General features: G+C 41.3%; 1 protein-coding gene across 6 annotated transcripts in view; it reads left to right on the forward strand.

The window, feature by feature from the left end:
• Positions 1 to 1,398: 1,398 nt before the first annotated feature.
• Positions 1,399 to 17,315, forward strand: part of Hectd1 (HECT domain E3 ubiquitin protein ligase 1) — an 84,734-nt gene continuing 68,817 nt past the window's right edge. For all 6 annotated transcript variants that reach the window (XM_020169740.2, XM_020169749.2, XM_020169756.2 and 3 more), the window contains exons 1-2: positions 1,399 to 1,535; positions 2,914 to 3,075. In XM_020169740.2, the coding sequence (XP_020025329.1) occupies positions 2,936 to 3,075 (140 nt within the window). In that variant the 5' untranslated portion in view covers positions 1,399 to 1,535; positions 2,914 to 2,935. The remainder of the gene's footprint in view (positions 1,536 to 2,913; positions 3,076 to 17,315) is intronic.

Here is a 17,315-nt window from a genome sequence, read left to right on the forward strand (position 1 = left end):
GTTACTTAGTCTGACTTCTGCATCCTTCTCAAGGCCCTTCATACTATAGCCCAAACTTTTTCTCTCTCCTGTTGTTTGGGCTGGTTCTTTGCTGGGGGCACAGGTTCTTTTCTTCTGCTTTCCCCTCCTTTTCAGTGTCCACACTGTACCCACTCTTCAAGGTCCAGAAGAATGCATGCCAGTTCCTCCTTTCAAGATTTTCCTGATAGTTCCAACTCAACACTCATAGCTTCTAATATTTCTTCTAACTTCTAATACTTGGGACTACATACTACTGATTTGTTAATAGGCGTTCTAGGGTCCTGTGATAGCGGGACACGTGCCGAAAGCTACTTGGTGCAAATTCATAATTTCCAAAATACTGGTTTTTTTACAGCCTGCACCGCAGTTCCTCTGATTGTTTACGGGATCATGTCTCAAACACTACTCATTTTTTGTTCAAAGGTGACAGTAGGAGCAGTAGGAGCCTGGGGCATAGCTCTACTTACCTCGCAAACCAAGGGAATTGGTATCCGGATTTAAAGAAAAGCTATCTTCAGTTAATTACATGCTAAAACATCTCCCAGGATGTCGTACAGGCAGGCCTATTTATTTTTGTGAAACAAAAGGGTGAAGGCTGCAAGGCACAGACCCAGGCACGAGACCCGAGCGTCCACCCCGCTGCTGCTCGGGGTCGCTTTCCCCGAGCCTCAGTTTCCTCACCTGCGCAACGCAGCTGGCTTAGCGCAGCACCCATTTCCCGGGCTGCGGTGAGAGGCTCTTTCTGGAGAGACCTGCGGGGTGCGCGCTTCCCAGGGCCAAAGGGAAGCGCTTTCCCCACCCCACCCCGCGACGCCCTCGGGACAGCAGGGAGACCGGCGGGGCAGGGGTCGCGGCGGCGGCGGCGGCGGCGCCAGGTCGCGGGCGCGGGGCGGTGCAGCTCGCCCCGTGCCAGGCCCGGGCCCAGCCAGCCGAACGTGCGCGCACGGTGTGCGCGGTGCCGGGGGCGCGCTCCGGGTGACAGCGCGGCGAGAAGGACGCCGGGGCGGGCGGCCGAGCGAGCCCCAGGCCGCGGGCCCAAAGCGCCGGGCCGCCCGCTGGGGTCCGCCGTCTCCGCAGCGCCCCAGGTGGCCACCCGTGGGGTCGCCGCCGGGAGCGCGGACTCGCCCCGCCTCCGCCGGGCCGCGCTGCCCTCGGCTGCTTCCCCGCCCGGCGCTCGCTCGGCCCTCCTCCCTTCCCCCTCCTGGATCGCGATGGACGCGGCCTGTCCCCGCCGCCGCCGGCAGCACCGTGCGGGCCTCCGTCTGAACTGCAGGGCCTGAGGAGCCGCGTGCGGGGGGACGGGACCTGCGCCGCTCAGGGGAACCTCTCGCTTCCTTGTCACCAGGTCTCTGCGGAGGAAGGGGAGGAACGAGACAGGGCTTTTCCTGTGTCGCCTGCCCGGCTCGACCTGCGCGGCCTGCGGCTTCCTGGGAACTCGAGGGCCGCGGCCGGGCCTGGCTCTGCCCGCGGCCTGCTTGGAGCTGGACCGGAGCGGCTTGGGACGCCGAGCCCGGGTAAGAGCCGTACGGGAAGGGGCGGCGGGAGCGTTTCGGGCCGTCTGAAGGGTCGGGAACCCCAGGGGCCCGGGATCCGCGACGCCCAGCCATGGGCGGGGGAGCGAGACCTCGGCGCGGGTGAGGTCGGCCGGGTGCTGCCGACTCCCGGCCCGGCCCCTTTGTTCCCTTCCCGGGGCCTTGCCGGCCGCGGGTCCCGCGCCGGAGCCCACATCCCGCTACGCTTGCCCTTGAGAAGGGTCCGGCGCTGTTCCGCCGGGCCTCCGAGTTCCGGGCGCCGTGCTCGGGAGATCCGCCGCCTTGTCCGGCCCGACCCGGCTCGGCTCGACTCGGCTCGGCTCGGCCCTGCTCGGCGGCCTCCTCCCGAGCACGCAGGGCTGCTGCAGCTCCTGCATAGATAGCTTCCCCTCCTCCTGGGCACAGGTAGCTCCCTTGCCGGGGTCGCTGCCCGCGCCTCCCAGCCGGCCGTGCGGGGTGCGGGGTCCTCCCGAGGCCGCCGCCGTTGGGTGCCCACGGGGACCCGACGCCTGGTTCCCACACCTGCAGCTGGGGGGGACATGGGACCCAGAGCCGCCCTGCTCGGCGCTCACCGCGAGCTGTTGTGATGACTCGCCTCTTGGGGCTGCTTCTCATTTTTTCTCCCTTAACCAACTGCCCCATCCTATGGGGACGGAGAAAGGAGGTAGATCCATGGCCTGTATTCTGATTCTTAACCTGTTAGTCCATTGCATTTACTTTTAGCATTTCTTTTTAAAGTTTTAAGAACAGTTGCCCGGACTGCCAAAATTCCGAGCCCATTTTTTTAAATTCATAGACCGAATTGTATATCTGGTTATCTTAAATAGAAGTAAATAAATTTGAGAATAGAGTAGAATTTGTGCTCTTTGGAGGGGGATTGGATCAGAGTGCTTAACGTCTCCTTTAAAACACTGGATCTGACCATATCCGAAGACCAGTTTTGGGGTTAGAGAAGGGGAAAGAAGTTTGCTGGAAAAAAAAAAAGAAGCAGCAGCAGCTTTCTGTAGGTGTTGTTTGCCGTTTTGCACAGATGTTAGTGATAGCAGTAGTGGGACTCAGAGCTTGTTTGACTGTCTTTGACAACGACAGCTCTAGTTTCTGCTTAAGCAGCAACTTAATCAGCTTATGCTCTGTGCAAAACTGGTTTTTGTTTAGTATATCTGAACATGAAACCTGGTGAATAAGGGAAAATTAAACTGCATTAAGTACTCTATCCAAACATACTTAGGAGTTTTTTAATTCCTAAGGGAACATCATGAAAATTTGGTGCTAGCAGATGTCAAAGAAAAAAAAATTAAACTTAAGTTGATTAGTCCAGGGCATTTGAAGGACTGTTTTTTTCCTCTTTACTAAATTTAAGCAAAGCGGCCTTTAAAAAAAACATGGCAGATGTGGATCCTGATACGTTGCTGGAATGGCTACAGATGGGACAGGGAGATGAAAGGGACATGCAACTAATAGCCCTTGAACAGCTATGCATGCTGCTTTTGATGTCTGACAACGTGGATCGTTGTTTTGAAACGTAAGTACATTCCTTCTTCATCTTCCTTTAGGGTTGCTGTAGTAACATCTGTTTTCAACCATGTGCTGACTTCACTTTGTATAAAGACTTCTATAGAGAGTTTTAAAACATCCTTTTAAAATTTTCTGTAGTTTTGTTTTTACACTTTTCTGAGAAATAAAAATGGTAGGTGAAGTAGCACTAATGATAATTATGATTACACAAATGCATATTTGTTGAATGAGTGGGAATTAAGGAATACTATTAACCCATAGTTTGGTTGAATCACTTTTAAAATATGTCACAAATTGGGAAGAATACAAATATTTATCTTCTTTAAAGCTATTTCTGTGCCATAAAACTGGTTTAGAGAATTAGAGAAATGATAGTGAACATATGTTCTCAACTGTAAATTTTTCATTGGTGTTCAATGATATTGTACTTTTGTTAAAGCAAATCTCTGGTTTTCATTGGTTTCTTTTATATTGGGAAGGTAAAAATGGATGTTACACATATAGCATATCTTTTGGAATAGTAGAAACATTGAAGTTTGGAGAGTTTAAGCAATTTTATTCAGAGGTTACAATAGAGAATTTGTGCAAAAATATAAGAGCAGTCATCACTAGATCACTAGATAAGCTGTTAAAGCTGTTTTCTCTCTTATGTAAGTGATGTTAACCATTCTTCCAAGTGCTGAACTTGCTTGTTTTTTACAGTTTATTTTATATTTACAGTTCTGAATTCCTTTAATATGTAATCAGAAACTCTATTTTAAGGTAATTGGTAGAAAATGTTTGAGACATTGACCTAAAATTTGGGATTAGTATTTTATTTATTTATTTATTTATTTGCAGTACTGGGGCTTGAATTCAGGGCCTACACCTTGAGCTACTCTACCAGCCCTTTTTGTGATGCCTATTTTCGAGATAGGGTCTCACAAACTATTTGCCCAGGCTGGCCGTGAACCACTATCCTCCTGATCTCTGCTTCCTGCGTAGCTTGTTTAAAGGCGTAAGCCATCGGTGCCTGGCTTTTATTTTAATATTTTTGAGGTGGAAATAAAGGCTGTTTTACTCACTAAATTGGCAAAGTATTTTTAATTGTTTCTCTTTTTATTTTTAAATAATTGTTTAAATCTTGTTAAAACAGTAAATTTTGATAAAAGTCATTATAAACAAAGGTTCCAAATTACAGTTAGCTATCCATTTGTTGTACATAGGTGTTTAGTTTGTTTGTTTTTGGCAGTTCTGGAGTTTGAAATCAGAGCTTAGTGCTTGCTAGGCAGGTGCTCTTCTGCTTGAGCCACACCTCCATCCCCTTTTGTTCTTGTTATTTTGGAGATAGGGTCTCGCTTTTTGCCCAGGCTTACCTGGAACTTCGATCCTCCTGATCTCGGCCTCCATGTGTAGCTTAGAATTACAGGTATACAGCATCCACTGGTTGAGATGGGGGCTAGTGAACTGTTTGCCCAGGCTGGCTTTGAACCATGATCCTCCCAATCTAAGCCTCCCAAGTAATTAGGATTGTAGGTGTGAACCACCAGCACTGAGCTGCTATCAGCTGACTATTGGGGACATAATAATTTAACATCTCCATTGATGCCTGTTTTATAGCAAGATTTAAAGAGAAGTAGAGTTTTGAGTATTTTCTTAAGAGACTCGTCATTAACAGAGTTACTTTTGGCATTTTAAAAAGTCATACTTGGGACTGAGGATGTAGCTTTGTGGTAGAGTGCTTGCCTAGCATGCACGAGGTCCTGTATTTGATCCTCAGCATCACACATAAAAAAGTCATACTCAGCAGTCATATGAATATCTTCTATTGAGTACTCACATACAGTAGAGGTATTTGTAATGGCTTTTTTAAAAAGCTGTTAACCATATTAAAACAATTTAAAGGATTTTTTTTTTTCTTTTTGTGGACTGGGGCTTGAACTCAGGGCCTTCACCTTGAGCCACTCCAACAGTCCTATTTTTGTGAAGGGTTTTTTGAGATAGAGTCTGGTGGGAACTGTTTGCCCGGGCTGGCTTCGAACCACCATCCTCCTGAGTAGCTAGGATTACAGGTGTGAGCTACTGGCACCCGGCTAAAGGAAAACTTTTGAAAAAAAATTTTCTGATGTAAAAAAATCACTTATAAAAAATTCTCCCATGTAAATATAACTGTGTTACTTTTTCCACTTCACTTTCCAAGCCTTTATTCACATTTAGTGTAATGTAATTTTGAGAAAGATGAGATCAAAGTTAACTCAGATGTGAAAGTACAAAATTATTTCAAATTAGAATGGTTAGCACTGTTTCATGTAACATCAGTTACGTCCAAATAGATTTTGATTAAATTTTGTGACAGTTTTGATTTAAACTTTAGTTTGCATTCATCATTCAGCTAGATTTTCTTGTTATCACAAGAAAACCTTATCTTAGTTCTTTCTTTAAATTGGAGAAGCAGCATAGTGAGATGGGAAGAATTGACTGTGGCACCATAGACTTGGGTTCAGATTCTTAGTTAGCTTGTGTTACTTAGACTCTTGAGAGCTTTACTTTCTTTCTTGGTAAAATGGCAGTAATCTTAGGGGCATGGCTCAAGTGGTAGAGTGCCTAGCAAACGTTCAAACCCCAGTACTGGCCAAAAAAAAAAAGGTCATTAATCTTATTTCTATGGATTTCTTCTGAGGAATAAAAGAGAGAATGTATATGAAAAGTGTTTTGAGTAAAACGGGCTACCCACTGATAGGATTAATACCTGATTTTAAAATTTGACACTTGTATTTTTTTTGAAAGAATAATTAATTTTAGAGAGTCTTGGAAATCTTTTAAGTAGTCAACAAATAAGGCAGGTGAAAAGCAAGATGATGTGTATATGTATTTTGGACATTGGAGAAAATCTTCCACACTAATTTGATGTCATAAGGCTTATAGACCTCAGTTATGTCTAATAAAACAAAGGATTCCCATACATTAGGTACATTTTTGCCTGGTTAGCTTGTATTAATAAGTATGCAGGAAAGACAGATAGTATATTAGCCTTTGGAATGGGGTGTACCTCAGGTGGTAGGGCACCTACTTAGCAAGCACAAGATCCTGAATTTAAACCTCAGTACCACAAAACAAAAACCAAAAAACTGATAGACCTGGGTTCAGATGCCTGTCTTTACCACTAAATAGTTGTATGAGCCTTCCAAGCTTGTTTCCTCATCCTTGCAGGGTTTTTTGAATATTAAGTGGGATAATACATATGAAATACGTAGGAAAAGCTTTTCACATGATAGTTAAGTGATTTTTCCCCCTTAACTTAGTAGTATTCGTAGCTGTCCATTTTTTTTGCAGCTATTTTGACTTTGTTTTTTTCTCTTCTTTTTTTTTGGGAGTACTATGCTCTACCACTTTAGCCACCACTCTGCCAGTCCTTTTTTGTATTGGGTATTTTTGAAATAGGATCTTGTAAGCTAATTGTTCTAGGCTGGCTGCAAACCACGATCCTCCAGATCTCTGCCTCCTGAGTAGCTAACATTACAGATTGAGCCACCAGTGCCCAGCTATTGACCCTGTCTTTTTGAAGTTAAAGAATATAACTTTCTGTGATATTGCAGTGCTTCTTGTTAATGCCTGAACTTACTGAAGTAATGCTTCAGAAATTGCTTTCATTTGTGATGTATCATTGAGTTCTGAAATATCATGAGTTATTAGTAATAAGGACTTCTATATTCACATCAAAATAGGTGTTGATCATCGGTATTAGTGTTATATGTAAATAAAAACTGGGCACTTGTATAATTTGTATATATCAATGCTGTAAGTAAATAAGTCCTGGAATGAATCTTCAGGTAACACAATATTAAAAGTATGTCTTCTGAGAATTCAAGAACTCAGAATATCTAGAAAGTGGAATATTAGGGATAGTGCTTTTAGGTATTAGAAGTCTCTCTCTCTCTCTCTCTCATCTCTCTGGCACTATTGGTGTTTAAACTCAGGGCTTTGTTCTTACTGCTCTTCTGTTTGAGCTACACCTCCAGCTGAAGTCTCTATTTAAAAAAAAAATAATTTTACTTAATTTTGAGGACACAAAGGAAATAGGGTAAAAAGCCAGTCTTTTACCCTTTCCTGTCTTCTGGTCATTCAGTTCCCCTTGACAGAGGAACCTGCCATTCATTTTTAGTGTATCTTTTGAGAGAGATCCCAGGAAAGGCTGTCCTGAATCTGGATTCCAAAGCTGTTGAACATAGTGGTAAAAATCTGTGTGTACTAATACTAAAAGTTAAAAACATCTGTGACAGTATTTTAGCCTTTTAATTGTCTTCCTACTTTATGTCAGATGTTAGAGATACACTGACCAAAACAAACCCTGCCCTTATGCTGTCTAATGTCATGAAGGCAGATTTTATTTATTTATTTAGGTGGTACTGAGGTTCGAATCAGGGCCTCACACTTGCATGGCAGGTGCTCTATCATTTACTTGAGCCACTCCACTCAGCCCTTTTTTGTGTTGGGTATTTTTGAAATAGGATCTCATTTTTGTTGCCTAGGCTCACCTGGAACCAAGATCCTCCTGACCTCTGCTTCCCGAGAAGCTAGTATTATAGGCATGAGCTTGTGATACCCTGCCATTTATTTATTGAGACAGGGTCTAGCTGTATAGTCCAGGTTGGTCTTAAATTTGTGATCCTCCTTCTGGGATTACAGCATGCACCACGATTTTAAATAACTGTAGAAATAAAATTGTGGTCACAAGCTATGATCAATGTCACGAAGGAAAAGGAAAAGTCAAGGGTGCTGTGATAGCATGTAGCAGGGATAAGACTTGGGGTAGTCAGAGTGGTCCTTGAAAAGGTAGTTTTTCCTAGAGATCTGGAAGGATGAGTAAGGAGATAAGAAAGATGATTGAGGCACCCATCCTAAAAGAGTAAGAGCAAAGTCCTGAGTCTTGTGTACTATGTAAAGCTTTTGATTTTGGACTTGTTTATTTTTTTGGTGGGACTGGGATTTGAATTCAGGGTTTCTTGCTTACAAAGCAGGCACTCTATCGCTTGAGCCACACCTCCAGTCCATTTTGCTCTGGTTATTCTGGAGATGGGGGTCTTGTAATCTATTTTCCTGGGGTGACCTGGAGCCTTGATTCTTCTGATCTCAGCCTCTCAGGTAGCTAGGATTACATATGTGAGCCACCAGCACCCTGTCGTACAACTCTTTTGTTCTTTCTTTTTGGCAGTACTGGGATTTGAACTGAGGGCCTCACATTTGCTAGGCAGGTGCTGTACCACTTGAGCCACTCCACCAGTCCATTGCAAAACTCTTTAAAGTCTGCCTTAGTAGAAGATATTTGGGTTGTCATATTTGCTTCTGCAGTTAGTCTGTGGTTTTTTTTGTTTTGCTTTTTAAATTCTGCTGGTTTTGTTTTTGAGACTGAATCTTACTATGTAACCCTGGCTGATCTTGAACTCTCCATCCTTACTGGTATGTGCCACTATTCCTGCCATATTTGAAGTAGATGAAAAGAAGTCATCCTCTACAGATACATTTGTAAAACTATAATAGTTTTTTTTTCTTTTTTTTGTGGTACGGGGGTTCCAACCCTGGGCCTCACGCTTGCTAGGCAGGTGCTCTACCACTTGAGCCACTTCATCAGTCCACTATAATAGTTTTTAAAAATAATTACAGATATTCTTCTTTGATGCCACTCCAAAAATATAAGTAGTAGTTTCTGAAGATTTAGTTACAGTGTGGGTTATGATATCATATCAATGATCTTTTTGTGCTGTTGGCTTGGGGTCTAGAAGCATGGCTTAAGTGGTAGTGCGTCTGCCTAGCAAGTGTTGAGGGCCTGAGTTCAAACCCCAGTACTAAAAAGGGGCTGGTGGAGTGGCTTAAATGGTAAGAGTGCCTGCCTAGCAAGCCTAGCAAGTAGCAGGCCCTGAGTTCAAACCCCAGTACCACAAAAAAAAAAAAAAAAAAATCAAACCCCAGTACTGCAAAACAAACAAACAAAAACAAAACTGTTGGTTTGTTTTTTTATAAAAATGTTTTGTTGGGGGTTTTTTGTTTTTGTTTTTCTTTTCGTTGGGACTGGGGTTTGAACTCAGAGCTTCGTGTTTGCAAAGCAGGTACTTTTACTGCTTGAGCCACACCTCCAGTCCGATAAAAACATTTTGTAGGGCTGGTGGAGTGACTCATGGTAAGAATACCTGCCTATCAAGCCTGAGACCCTGAGTTCAAACCCCAATGCCATAGGAAAAAAAAAACAAAAAAACAAAAACATTTTGTAAGATCTTGCATTGGCTGTGAGGAAAATATTGTTCCACTGAGTCACACATATGTTGATGTAGGTCAGTCTACAGAGTCAAAAACCTTACACTTGTTAATATGACTGCTGATTTAATCAGAAAAGTCTTTATTGGGATGCTGTCAAGCTCTTGTTGGTAAATACATTTCCCAAAATTGTAATTTTTTGCTTGAAATCTTGAATGTTATCATTGGCAACAAAAAATGTCAGTTGTTTTACTTGAAGTGAAAAGCATTACTGCGTTAATTTTTGAGAAAATGTTTGCCAGATATCTAAGTCTGCATAATCATGGTTTGTTTGATGTTCTTTCAAGTAAAAATGGTGTTGCAAGAAAATAGCTAGTTAGCTCTTAAACTGTTGTACATTCTTTGGTAGAACCATCATTCTTTGGTAAGCAGAAGTGCTTTACACTTATTTTCTCATTTCCTTAAGTAGAATACTAAACAAATTTATATTCAAGGATTGAGATTTAGTAACAATTTTTTTTTTTTTGCTTCATCAAGGTTATTCTTTGGTGATCCTGCCTTTTATTTTCATGCTAGTTCTTGGCAGTGAAGAACACAATTACTAGTCGTACAGCTTAGTGCTATTGCCTTGATCTGTGCTAACACACAGCAGTTTTGTGCACCATTGCTTTTACATCATTAGGGCACATGTCAACACAGGGGGAAAAAAGTGATTCAGAGTCTGGCGACAGTGGTTCACTCTTGTAGTCTTAGCTACTCAGGAGGCAGAGATGGATCGAGGTTCGAGGCCAACCTGGACAAATAGTTTGTGAGACTCTATTTTGAAAACACACATCACAAAAAAGTGCTGGCAAAGTGTTTCAAGAAGAGAAAAGGCTTAACTGGCTCTGGTGGCTCACGCCTGTAATCCTAGCTACTTTTGAAGCAGAGATTGGGAGTATTGCAGTTCATAGCCAGTCTGGACAAATAGTTCGTGAAACACTATGTTGAAAATACCCAAAAAGGGACTGGTGAAGTGGCTCAAATGGTAGAGTGCCTGTCTAGCAAGTACTGGGTGGGCCCCAGGTTCAAGCCCCAGCCCTGCAAAAACAAGCAAGGAAATAAACAAAATAAAAAATGAAGAGGAGAAAGGACAGCTGTGTTAAATACTAGCGAGAGGCAAAGTAGAAGGAAGATTGAAAGATGTCCTTTGGATTTTAGTAACATTCTCAAGGTCACTGGTCTTTTTTTTTTTTTGGTGGTGGTAATGGGGTTTGAACTGAGGGCCTCACACTTGCTAGGTAGGTGCTCTACCACTTGAGCTACTCCACCAGCCCAAGGTTATTGATGTTAATGAGAGTCAAATAAGTTGGTAGTGAGGGGCAGATTCGAATGGGTTGAAAGTGAGTAGGACGTGAAGAAATGGAGATAAGACTTGTAGAAAACTTCAAAACAGCTGTATTGAAAAAGGAGGGTGGGACTTTTAAAGGTCAAAGAGCTAAGATAGAGAATGAATAATCCATAGTGTAAGGAAATTGAAAAAATGAAATTGACTTTTGTCTAGAGAGCAGCATTTCCTCCTTTTTTTCCCCTCTTGTGTTACTGGAGTTTGAACCCAGGGCTTTGTGCATGCTAGGCAAGTGTCTTTCTACTGAGGTACACTGCATAATGAGAATCACCCGGAGCTCTTGTTAAAACACGTATTCTGATTCAGTTAGCTTGATAATTCCTGATACACTCTTAGATAATACAAAAGCAGTTTGTTAACAAATCCTACGATAGCAAAGCTCCAATCTGTTGGTAGAGGGATTGATTTTGACAGAAAGGAAGTGTCCCTTCTTTGATGAGAGAAAGGGAACAGGTTAGTTTTGATGGTAAAAAGCTAAAGGAATTTCAGTCTGAAAACCTGTATTCTCTCCCTGAAGTAGGGTGAGGAAATGAGTATGACCATACAGTGCTAGTGGCTTCATAGCAGATATCCCTTCCTGTAAACTAATCATAACTAGACTTACAGTCTTAGCATACTAATTTGATTGTACTCCTCTCCTTTAAAAATATCTTCTGGGTTCTGTACTTAATGTGTCAAATTTAAATGCCTTCCAAAGTCACTCTACATTTTCACCCATACACATGAGCACTACTTTACTATCCTTTCAGTTCTTCACTGGACTATGACCTCATCTGTTTTTCCTCATTGCTAGCATGGTACCTGGTACACAAATAGCTAGGTGCAAATAATGAATGATTGAAGAAATTCTTTTTACTGAACCTGTTTTCACTTATGCCTGAAATTCCTGTACAGAGTGTTTTTGATGTCATGAGTGTGCAGGAAGAAGAGTGCTGGATTCTTTTCTGTAGCAATGCAGTAATGCTATCAATATATACTTTCCTTACCTGTTTGCTTTAACCTATCTGCCTTTCCATATTGATTCCGACTTGCTTCTACCCAGTGGCAGAGTAATAGGGAATGACATAACTTTCCCTCATTAGCCCTGCCAACTGATCCTTTTCTGGGTAAGGAATGTTCATTAGTAAATCAAATATATTTAATTTTTATAAACAGACAGCAACTGTGTTTTTTGCTTTTAAAGGGCAGCAGAGAGAAGTGCTGGAGTAAGAAATGTTCTCATGGGGTTCTCTTTCTTTTGGCCTTACTGGGATTTGAACCTCAGGGCTTTGTGCTTTTGAGGTAGATACTGCTTGAGCCATGTCTCTAGCCTTTGTCAGTGTTCTTAATCTGGAGCTCTAGGAAGCAGGCCCACAGGTGAGAAACACAATGGAGCTTGTCAAGACTACCAAAGTGTCTGTCACTTAAAAAATTTGAAAAACAAAACACTGTTCTAGTCTTAACAGAAACAATAAAATGAGAATTTATAGAGATAGGTTTTTCAATCCTGGTGTGTTTTTCTATACATATTACATTGTGTTTTAGAGGAATTGGTATGTATACTTTGCCTATATCATAGATCTTTGAGTTCCTCAAAGTCCAACACTGTCTTACTCATCTTTTGTCCTGTCCCCAACACCTAGCACAGTATTCGACACAAAATTCAATGGATATGTGTTGAATGAATTACAGTCAAGTTTGCAAGTATCTTTTAATTGAAGAAAAGTAAGTTTTACATACTGGAATTGGACTTGTTTCTCTTTGAGAAGGAAAATTCAACTTCTAAACTGGGAGTTATTTTTATTTCATCAGTGTAAAGAAAGCCAAGTCTGAGAGCAGAGGCAAAATGGAATATATAATTTATTATCTTCAAAAAAACAGATTCAGTCACTTTTTTTTTAAGTAGTACTGGGATTTGAACTCAGTACTTCACAGTTGGTAGGCAAGCTCTACCATTTGAACCATTCACCAGCCCTTTTTTGTGTTGGATATTTTCGAGATAGGACACTGACTGGCTTTGAACTGCTATTCTCCTGATTTCTTCCTCCTGTGTAATCACACATAGGATTACATGTGTGAGCCACTGGTGCCTGGCCTCATTCTTTTTTTTTTCAGCTAAAGTGTTTTCAGTTTTTTTTGTTTAATAAAGGAAGTGCCCAAGTATTAGTACAGAAAGTATTAACAGTGCAGGGAAATTCTTTCTCTTTGGAACCTCACGAAACTTTTGGTTCTTTTGTTTTTGTTCTTGTTTTAAGGTACTTATCTGTCCTTTGATTAAGTAAAGATTCTAAATATGTCATTGCAGATGGCATTTTGGAAAATAATGCCTAAATTTGTAGTCATCTGAAGTTAATCTCATTTATGTGTTTGACTAGACTGTGAGGAGTTCCATGTATACTGAGTAAACCTGAAGTTTCCTAATCAGATAACTTTGAGTCTATAAATTGGTATTAATAGTGTTGTATACAAATAATTTCTACCTATAATGTAAAAGGGAAATATTTAGTGTGCTTAAAAAATTTTGAATAACTGATACATAAAATTCTGTGCCACAGATGTATAACTGTAACATTTAGGGAGGGTTGTCATTATTCTAGGCATGATATTTAGATTTTTTTCTTACATTTGTTTAAATTACATATGGCAGAGTTTGTTTTTTATTAAAGTATTTTTTGTTTCTTTGTTTCTTTGTTTGTTTGTTTTTAATTTGAGACAGGGTTCCACTGTGTAGCCCAGGCTAGTCTTAAACTCCAGATCCTCTTGTTTCAGCCTCCAGAGTACTGGGATTACAGGCATATATCACCATGCTTGGTCAGTTTTTTTTTTTTTTTTTTTGATGGTACTAGGGCCTTGGGCTTGCTAGGTAAACACTAATACTTGAGGCACACCCCCAGTCTTTTTTTTTTTTTCTTGAGACAGAATCTTACTAGCCCAGGTTGGGCACAAACTTGCAACCCTACTATCCTAGCCTCCCAAGTGCTAGGAATGTGCTACAAAGCCTGGCTATTACATAGTTCTATAATTTGTATAACCAGGGGCTTAACTGAAGTCCAGAGCATTTTCATCATCTCTAAATATTCTTTAGTGCTGTTCCTTTGAAGTCAAACCATGCTGCCATGGCAGGGCCTACCAACAAATGATCTCTTCTCTGTTGTTATAGTTTTGACTTTTCATGTAAATAGAATCATACAGATAGTGTATAACCTTTTAAGTCTGTTTTTTTTTTCCACTTAGCATAATTGGATTTGAATTTTACCTGCATTGCTTGTGTGTTTAAATGGTTCTTTCCCTTTAGTTACCCATTTTGTGGATGTACTGTAGTTGATTAATTTACTCATCTGTTGAAGGATATTTGAATTTTTCCAGTTCGGGTGATTATGATCAAAGCTAACATGAACATTGGCATACAGATTTTTTTCTTTTTCTTTTTCTTTTTTTTCCTCGGTGCTGGTGTTTGAACTCAGGGCCCTCACCTTGAGCCACTCCACCAGCATTTTTTTTTGTGTGTGTGTGTGGTGGGTTTTTTCAAGATAGGGTCTCTGGAACTATTTGCCTGGGCTGGCTTCAAACTGAGATCCTCCTAATCTCTGCCTCCTGAGTGGCTCTAATTACAGGCATAAGCTACCAGTGCCCGGCTGGCATACAGATTTTTGTGTGAACGTGTGTGTTCGTTTGTTCTGAGATGCTCAGAGATAAATTTACAGGAGGTAGAACAAATACTTTCTTTTTCTTTTTTGTGGGGCTAGGGATCAAACGCAGTGCCTTGCCCATGGTAGGCAAATGCTCTACCACATCCCCAGCCTTCAGGATGTTCAAATTGAAAATTAATTTCAAAATTCTTAGGGAAATGCAAAGGCTCTATACTAGCCAAAACAACTTTGATAAAGAACAAAGTTGGCAACCTGAGCAGAGAGACCCTGTATAAAAAAAAAAATCAAAGGCAAAAGATGTAGCTCAGTGGTACAGTGCTTGCCTAGCATGTGTGCAAAGCCCTGGGTTTGATTCCCCAGCACTGCAAAAAGAAAGAAAAAAAAAATCTGAAAACTGGGTGTGGTGGTGTGCACCTGTGATCCCAGCACTGGGGAGGCTGAAGCAGGAAGATCTTGAGTTTGAGAGTAGCCTGAGCAGCTCTCTCAACAAGGGCTGAGGGTGTGGCTCAAGTGGTAGTATATCTACCTAGCAAGTACAAAGCCCGGGGTTCAAACTCCAGTACTTCCAGAAAAAGAGAAAAACCAACAAACCCTCATTCCCCTCAAAGTTGGAAGACTAGCACTAATGTATTTCAGTGCTTTTCATACAGGTAAGTGTAGTTACTTATCTAAGTCCAGCTGAGTAATCATAATAGTATTATATTGCTGAAAGACAGATAGATCAAAGGAAGAATAAGGTTTAGAAATAAACTCATACATATACATAAAACTTATTTTGGCAAATGTGTGATGGCAGTCCACCCCCTAACCCTGCCCCCTGCCTTCCAGGGCCTCACACATGCTAGGCAACCACTGTATCACTGAGATATAACCTCTACCCCAAGGATGGCTTTTTTCATGGTTCTGGGACAATTTGGTGTATACAAATTTTTTTTTTAATCCATATCTCATGCCATATACAAAAATTGTAGACATAAAAGTAAAACCTCAAACTGTAAAACTCTAAAAGAAAATGTAAGAGAATATTTTTGTGACCTTGGAATAGGCAAATATTCATTTTAAACACCAAAAGCACAATCCATAAGAGAATATATTAATATGCTTAAAGTTTTTGCTATCAATTCAGTTTCTGAAATAAATATAGGACTAGTCAGGCTATCTAATTTTTTTTTTTTTAATGCAGTACTGGGGATTGAGTTTAGGGCCTTAAGCCTGCTAGGCAGGTGCTTTACTACTTGAGCCATACTTTACCCTGCCTCTGCCCTCCCCCAGCCCTTTCTGCTATTTTTAAATAGTGTCTTGCTTTCTGCCCAGGCTGGCCTAGACCCTGATCTTCCTGTGTGTCCCACATAACTACAGTGACAGGCACCATCATGCCAGCTTTTATTGGTTGATGGGGGTCTTGGGAGCTTTTTGTCCCAGTTGTCCTCTCGAGTTGGGTAGGATTGTAGTCATGAGTTACCATGCCAACCTAGACTATCTAGTTCTTTTCCAGTGAGTTTTGCTAGAATGTCTTTTAAGGAACTTATTTATGGGCATAGATTGGGTCCTACAAGGACATACCCTATGTCCTTGTAGGGTCTATAATGGTAAATGTCCTTCTCATTCTGTTACTTGTCTCTTATGGTGCTGAGAATTGAATCCAGGGCCTGCTAGGCAAGGGCTGTACCACAGAGCTACATTATCTCTCTCCCCCTTTTCTGGGGGGAGTCCACCTAGGACTTTCCAGTTTTATTGTTTTTAATTTCAAGAACAAGCTTTTGGCTTCATTTATGTTCTCTTGTTTTCCACTTTGATGTTTTATTGATTTTCATTCTGTATTATTTCCTTCTGCTTTGGTTTTGGGTTTAATTTGCTTTTTTTTCTCCTGGTTTTATTAGGTGGAAGTTGAGGTTGCTGATGTATGAACTTAAGCATTTGATACCATAAATTTCTGTCTACATACTACTTTGTCTCTTAAAGATTTTGATGTTGTATATTCATTTTCATTTAGTTCATAATTTAAAATTTTCCTGACACTTTGATTTTTAAAAGTGTGTTGCTTATCTTACACTGTTGGTGGGAATGTAAACTAGTACAACCACTCTGGAAAAAAATTTGGAGGCTACTTAAAAAGCTAGACATTGATCTACCATTTGATCCAGCAATACCACTCTTGGGGATATACCCAACAGACTGTGACACAGGTTACTCCAGAGGCACCTGCACACCCATGTTTATTGCGGCACTATTCACAATAGCCAAGTTATGGAAACAGCCAAGATGCCCCACCACTGACGAATGGATTAAGAAAATGTGGTATCTATACACAATGGAATTTTATGCAGCCATGAAGAAGAATGAAATGTTATCGTTTGCTGGTAAATGGATGGAATTGGAGAACATCATTCTGAGTGAGGTTAGCCTGGCCCAAAAGACCAAAAATCGTATGTTCTCCCTCATATGTGGACATTAGATCAAGGGCAAACACAACAATGGCATTGGACTTTGAGCACATGATAAAAGCGAGAGCACACAAGGGAGGGGTGAGGATAGGTAAGACACCTAAAAAATTAGCTAACATTTGTTGCCCTTAACACAGAGAAACTAAAGCAGATACCTTAAAAGCAACTGAGGCCAATAGGAGAAGGGGACCAGGAACTAGAGAAAAGGTGAGATCAAAAAGAATTAACCTAGAAGGTAACACACACGCACAGGAAATTAATGTGAGTCAATGCCCTGTATAGCTATCCTTATCTCAACCAGCAAAAACCCTTGTTCCTTCCTATTATTGCTTATACTCTCTCTACAACAAAATTAGAAATAAGGGCAAAATAGTTTCTGCTGGGTATTGAGGGGGTGAGGGGGAGAGGGAGGGGGTGGAGTGGTTGGTAAGGGAGGGGGTGGGGGTAGGGGGGAGAAATGACCCAAGCCTTGTATGCACATATGAATAATAAAAGAAAAAAAATAAATAAATGTGTGTTGCTTAATTTTCAAATATTTGGGAACTTTCCATGTGCTTTT

Source organism: Castor canadensis, chromosome 3, assembly GCF_047511655.1.
Source record: "Castor canadensis chromosome 3, mCasCan1.hap1v2, whole genome shotgun sequence".
NCBI classification, from domain to species: domain Eukaryota; kingdom Metazoa; phylum Chordata; class Mammalia; order Rodentia; family Castoridae; genus Castor; species Castor canadensis.